Here is a 6694-nt window from a genome sequence, read left to right on the forward strand (position 1 = left end):
AAGTGACTCACTTCATCGCTTATAATTGCTCGGGCAGTACCGAAGCGAGTGAATATATTCTTTTGAACAAAGAGAAGAATTGTTTTACCGTCATTGGCTGGTGTTGCTGCAGCTTCAACCCATTTCGAAACATAGTCAACAGCCAATAAGATGTACAGATTGCTAAAAGATGAAGGAAAAGGACCCATGAAATCTATCCCCCACACATCAAACAATTCCACTTCCAAGAATCCTGTTAAGGGCATTTCGTTTGTCCTTGAGATATTTCCTGTTATCTAACAACGATCACATGCCTTTACAAAACTACTAGCATCCTTGAAAAGCGTAGGCCAAAAGAATCCGCTTTGTAACACCTTAGTAGTAGTTCTTGTGCTAGTGAAATGTCCCCCACATGGTAAAGCATGGCAGTGATTGAGAATAGAGTACATCTCCTCTTCAGGCACACATCTTCTAATTATTTGATCAGCACAATGCTTGTAGAGAATTGGCTCTTCCTAATAGTAATGTTTTACCTCAGAAAAGAATTTCTTTAATTGTTGACGAGATAACCTGTGGAGGAGTTATTTTGGCAGCCAAGAAATTGACATAATCAGCATACCACGGTACCATCAGGTTTTCCCTCACACTAAAGAGTTGTTCATCAAGAAATTGTTCATTTATTTGCACCTCTTTTGTATTCTGGCTCTCTTCTAATTCTAGTCTTGACAGAGGATCTGCTACAAGATTTTCAGCTCCCTTCTTATCCTTTATCTCTATGTCTAACTCCTGGAGTAGAAGTACCCACCAAATCAATCTTGGCTTTGCATCCTTCTTGGTCATAAGGTATTTAATTGTTGAATGGTCTGTGTGGACTTTCACCTTATTTCCAATTAGATAGGGGCGGAACTTATCACAAGCAAACACAATTGCCAGCATCTCTTTCTCCATCGTGACATAATTGAGTTGAGCATCATTCAGGGTTCTGCTAGCATAGTAGATTGTATGAAACACCCTATCAACCCTTTGACCCAAGACCGCTCCGATTGCGTAGTCACTTGCATCACACATCAACTCGAAGGGCAACTCCCAATTTGGTGAAGTGACTATTAGTGCTGAAATTAATTTCTCCTTAAGAACTTGGAATGCCTTCAAACATTCTTCTCCAAACTCAAAAAGAACGCCATTAACAAGTAGATTGGACAACGGTTTAGAGATCTTTGAGAAGTCCGTAATAAATCTTCGGCAGAAACTAGCATGACCCAAGAAACTCCTTACTCCTTCACAGAAACTGGAGGAGGAAAATTCTCTATTGTTGACACCTTAGCATTGTCCACCTTAATACCTGCTTTTGAGATCTTGTGTCCCAAAACTATCCCTTCTGTTACCATAAAGTGACACTTCTCCCAGTTTAGGACTAAGTTTGACTTTTCGCATCTGATTAACACCTTTTCCAAATTCTCTAGGCAACGATCGAATGAGGAACCAAAGACTGAGAAATCATCCATAAAGATCTCAATGCATGATTCTATTAAGTCCGAAAAGATAGCCATCATACAACTTTGATTTGTTCCAGGAGCGTTACATAGTCCAAATGGCATTCTTCTAAATGCAAAAATTTCATAAGGACATGTAAAAGTAGTCTTCTCTTACTCTTCAGGTGCTATGGCTATTTGATGATACCCAAATTCGCCATATAAGAAATAGTAATATTCTTGCCCCGTCAACCAGTCTAGCATCTGATCAATGAAGGGTAAGGGAAAGTGGTCTTTTCGGGTTGCTTTGTTGAGTTTTCTGTAATAAATACAAATCCTCCAGCCAGTAACTGTTCTTGTGGGGATCAATTCGTTCTTCTCATTTTTGATTACTGTCATCCCCCCTTTCTTTGGTACTACTAGCACCAGGCTAACCCATTTACTATCTGAAATTGGGTAGGCCACTCCAGCATCTAACCACTTGACCACCTCCTTTCTGACAACTTATTTCATAGGTGGATTAAGTCTTCGTTGTGCATCAATTGTTGGTTTAGCGTTTTCTTCCATCAAAATTCGATGCATCACTGTTGAGGGACTGATTCCCTTAACATCTCCCAATGTCCATGCAATAGCCTTATTGTGCGACTGAAGTACTCTAAGCAACCTATCAGTCTCCACATCACAAAGTGAAGCTGACACTATCACTGGAAGCTTCTTATCTTCTCCCAAGAATGATTGGGACGTTGTTATCTTCTTCCATGTCCAGAACAATAAAATCAGTTGGGAAGATGAACTTGTCAACCTTGCCTAACACATCCTCAATGACTCCCCTAGGATGAGCTAGTGATCGATCAACCAATTGTAGAGTTACCGTGGTTGGCTTTGCTTCCCCCAACTACAATCTTTTAAAAACTGACAGAGGCATCAAGTTAATGCTTGCTCCCAAGTCACATAGGGCGTTAATTCCTTCAATTCTTCCAATGGTACAAGGAATAGTGAAACTCGCTGGATCTCTGAGTTTGGGAGGGAGTTTCTTTTGCAGAATGGCGCTACAGTCCTCAGTTAATGCCACTGTTTCATAGTCCTCCATTTTTCTCTTCTTGGACAATATCTCCTTCATGAACTTCACATAACTGGGCATTTGTTCCAAAGCTTCAGCAAAAGGAATGTTGATGTGTAATCTTTTAAAGACCTCTAGAAATTTTGAGAACTGCTTGTCTAGATTGGTCTTTCAGAGTCTCTTCGGATAAGGTATCTTCACATGATGATCTATACTGATTGGTGGAGGCTGTTGTTGTGGTGCAAGACTATCAGTAGCCTTCGTCTTTGTTGATGTTTGAGTTGGTGCCGATTGATCTTTAATTTCTTCATCCACTGGTTGTACCATATGAGGCCCATCATATTTCTTTCCACTTCGCAGGGTGATTGCCTTGTAATTTTCTTTAGGATTCACTTCGGCTGTACTAGGCAAGTTACCATGAGGACGAGCTGCTGTCTGAGTTTCCAGTTGCCCCATCTGAGTTTGTAAGTCTTTAATGGAAGATCTCGTCTCTGTCATGAATTGCAATAATAAATCTGTCTGAAGACTAGAATTTGCACTAGAGCTTTGTTGCTGAGTCTGTTGTTGGTTCTGTGACTAGTTCTGATTTCTCTGTTGATAGAACGCACTATTTCTTCGATTTCCTCCTTGATTAAACCCATAGTTGTTGTTGTTTTGAGAGTAATTTCCAATGGCTTTTGCTTCATCCATTGGCAAATTATTCACATCTTCCTGATATTCTGCATAGGGATGAGGACCTCCACATAGCTCACAGACCACTTGAGCTTGTTTTACTTGAACAGACATCAGTTTTGTTAGGGCCTCTACCTGAGCTGTCAACTTGGTAATAGCATCCACTTAAATAGGAATATTTAATGACAAATTTAAATTAAGCTCCAAAAAGAATCTAGATGGTTATAATTCTATATTTAATTAAATACAAGAAAATACATATAGTTTAGCTTAGAATAAAAAATTCTTTAAACTATAATTTTCTTAAATTAATTTCAAAATAAATGAAATTGATTATGTTGCTAATCAATTTTATTAGGTTAAACTAGTTTAATTAACCTAGTACAGTTATTCAAATCAAGCAAATGGGCCTTCACAATTGGGGTGGTTCATGTGAGGGGGTGCTGGGTTCAGTATGTCGTACCCACTACTATGGCTCCCAACTCTCACACAAGGCCCAAAAGAGAGGAATTTAACCTTAAAATGAACAACTGTTATTAATTGAATAGGCCCAAAAACTAAATGGGCCTAAATAAATTCTATCAAGAACTATGATAATTTATTTTAGCAACAACAACCTATATGCATCTATAATGAAATTAAACACATAGACTCACACAGGCACACTTTGGATGAGTCCTATCATGTTGCTAGGTCATACACAGATGAAAGAAGATTATAAATATACATGTTACAAATTATTAACTTGACCAAGGGAGCCATCAGATCATTAGATCCCATGGCTATTTGCAATCAAGTAATAATAGGTTTTGAAAACTTACAAACAAGCTAAAACACATACTCATGCAACAAGGTTAGCTGGATAGTTGGATGTAGGATTTATTTAATTTTTAAATTAAATTATTAATTTCGAAATAATTAATTAAATAAAAAATAATTTTCGAAAATTTTAAAAAAATATCTTATATCTATTTAAAATTACATGATTATAGTTATCTTATTTTATATTTAAATAAGGTCAAATTATTTTAAAAAAATTTAATTTAAAAAATTTAAAATCTGACCTTAAATTTAAAAATAAGATAAGATATAATTAAATTTAAAAATAAGATAGATAATTAAGCAAAAATATAGATACTAACTATTTTCAAATTCAAATTACACTAATATCTTGAATTAAATTTTTAAAAAAAAATATTAAATTAATTTATAATGATAATTAGAATTGAATTAGGAATAGTAATTGTATAAATATAGAACTACACAAAAAATCGGAAGTTAAGTCCATGAAAAAGCATGAAAAATCGAAGAAAAACGAAAAAATTGTGAGCTGTACGGACAGTTCTCGCGATCGCAGGAAAATTTCAGCACAACTCCGATTTTTTCGAATCTTCAAAAAATCATAACTAATTCAAATTAAATCGAAATTGAGTTCTGTAAAAAAGTAACTTGCTTAATTTTTTCCATACTATCCAATAAAAATAATTTCTGAAATAGATATTCAATTATTTTTAACGATAATTCACAAACACCAATCAATCATCAAATAACACTCAATACAACATGATACCATCCAAAAACAAACAAACAATCGTTTTAAAGTCCAAATTTCTTGCAAGTAAATCAATTACCATGGCTTTGAGGCCAGTTGTTAGAAATTATTATACCAGGATCTTAGATCTACTCACAAGTATGTTCATTAACACCCTAAATATGAACTTTCTAAAACGATGAAATAAACACATATAAAGTTTAGGAAACCTTACATTGGGTGCAGCGGAATAATATGACTCCTTCCGTTCAGATATCTAGCCCTTGATTCCTTTCTGTAGCAGAGCATTATCAATATCTGAACCTGGATCTCTTTCTCTGAATCTTTGATGCTGAAACTCCTTCTTGCTGAAAGTCTTTCTTCACGATCTTCCTCACTATGATTGAGGTATCACTTGCTGTGTGTGGGCACTACTCATACACTAAGGATTTCGAAATTCAAGAGGAAGAGAGAGAGTGGGTTCGGCCAGAGATAGAGAGAGAAGGCTCAGGTTTTTCTAATTCAGAAAGTGTCAGAAGAAAAGTGTAGAAATTTAGTGTAAATTTCCTGAGGCCTTCACTATCTATTTATAGCATTCCACTAGGGTTAGGTTTGAATTATTTGGCATTAAAATAATGAAAATATCAGAGGGAAAAACCCTACAAAAGTGGCCGGCCCTACATAATGGATTTTGGCCTCACTTTTTGTAATTTTGCAGTTTTATCTTTTCTGCATCTGATTTTCTCAAAAATGCCAATTTTCTAATTCAACCATTTAAATGTCAAGTCTAACTATTTAATGACTATAAATAATTATTAAATAATATTGTCATTTATCATATTTATTAATTGAACCATACAAAGTATCATAATTAACAAATATGCCCCTAAAACTCTTTCTTTACAATTTCGCCATTCCTTAGTGAAAATTTCACAAATAGACATAGTCTAATTTGAGAATTATAATTGATTAATCAAAACCAATTACATGAGTCTTACAAGTAATTTTATCTCAACTAGTGCGGGGACCATGGGTCTATATAACCGAGCTTCCAATAAGTAGATCAAGAATTTAGCACTAAAATTCACTAACTTATTAATTCTCCGTTGAATCCACGCATAGAACTTAGAATTGCACTCTCAGTTATATAGAATGCTCTATATGTTCAACCATATAGACACATCATTAGTTATCCATTGTTATAATCCTAATTTGATCACTGATCCTCTATATGAATGATCTACACTGTAAAGGGATTAAATTACCGTTACACCCTACAATGTATTTATTCCTTAAAACACTTGACCCCGTATAAATGATATTTCAGCTTATGTGAAATGAGTACTCCACCATTTATGTTCGTTTGGTCAAGCTCGAAGGAGATCATCCTTTGCTTACTATTCGCCAGATAGAAGCTATAGATTCCATGTTTATGATAGCGCTCCCACTCAATTGCACTACCGTGTTCCCAAAATGTACGTATCACCCTGACCTAAAAGTAGGCTTAACTAACAAATCGAAGAACACGAATAGCCTTTCAAGATTGAGCCTAATCATAACAGGAGTAAGAACATTTGATCTAAGATCAACTTGGCGATATTGACTTGAATAGATTTTACGGTAAGTTTAATAAATCTAAGTCAAAGTTCAATATCAGTCCCTTCCGATGCATACTCCATGCATCCAACCTGAGCTTTACTTTAACCAATGCTCTGGAAAGAACATAGCACTTCTCCAAATGCAAGTAAACTCTGTTGTAGATTATCATATCAGTAAAACCCTATGTCTGATAAATCTAGGAAACTTTATTCACATAGTCATGTTTACTTTCCAATGTGTTGACGGCACAATAAACAGGATCAAGTATGTGAAAAGAGTTTCAGATGAATTTATACATTATGTACATATAATCATGAAATAAATCATGTGAACCATGCAACATTAAATGTTATTTCTGACCTATATTAATAAGTAAATCTG

At 35.2% G+C, this 6694-nt stretch overlaps 1 protein-coding gene across 1 annotated transcript; it reads right to left on the reverse strand.

Moving 5' to 3' along the window:
- Window positions 1-275: 275 nt before the first annotated feature.
- LOC133034312 (uncharacterized) lies at window positions 276-1850 on the reverse strand. Its single transcript, XM_061109370.1, has 4 exons — window positions 1630-1850; window positions 1322-1468; window positions 667-1228; window positions 276-494 (listed from the first exon to the last, which is right to left on the reverse strand). Exons 1-4 carry the CDS (start codon window positions 1848-1850, stop codon window positions 276-278), a joined length of 1149 nt encoding a protein of 382 aa, XP_060965353.1.
- Between the last annotated feature and the right edge of the window lie 4844 nt (window positions 1851-6694).

The sequence above is a fragment of the Cannabis sativa genome, chromosome 2 (genome assembly GCF_029168945.1).
Source record: "Cannabis sativa cultivar Pink pepper isolate KNU-18-1 chromosome 2, ASM2916894v1, whole genome shotgun sequence".
In the NCBI taxonomy this organism is placed as follows: domain Eukaryota; kingdom Viridiplantae; phylum Streptophyta; class Magnoliopsida; order Rosales; family Cannabaceae; genus Cannabis; species Cannabis sativa.

Bases quoted from the DNA above. Each gene is read 5' to 3' on its own strand.
- LOC133034312 (XM_061109370.1), bottom strand. From the start codon at position 1,850: ATGACAGTAATCAAAAATGAGAAGAACGAATTGATCCCCACAAGAACA. The intron at 1,469-1,629 runs GTAAGAGAAGAC...ATGATTTCTCAG, and splicing joins ATAGCCATAGCACCTGAAGA to TCTTTGGTTCCTCATTCGAT. The intron at 495-666 runs GTGCAAATAAAT...CATTACTATTAG, and splicing joins AGAGCCAGAATACAAAAGAG to GAAGAGCCAATTCTCTACAA.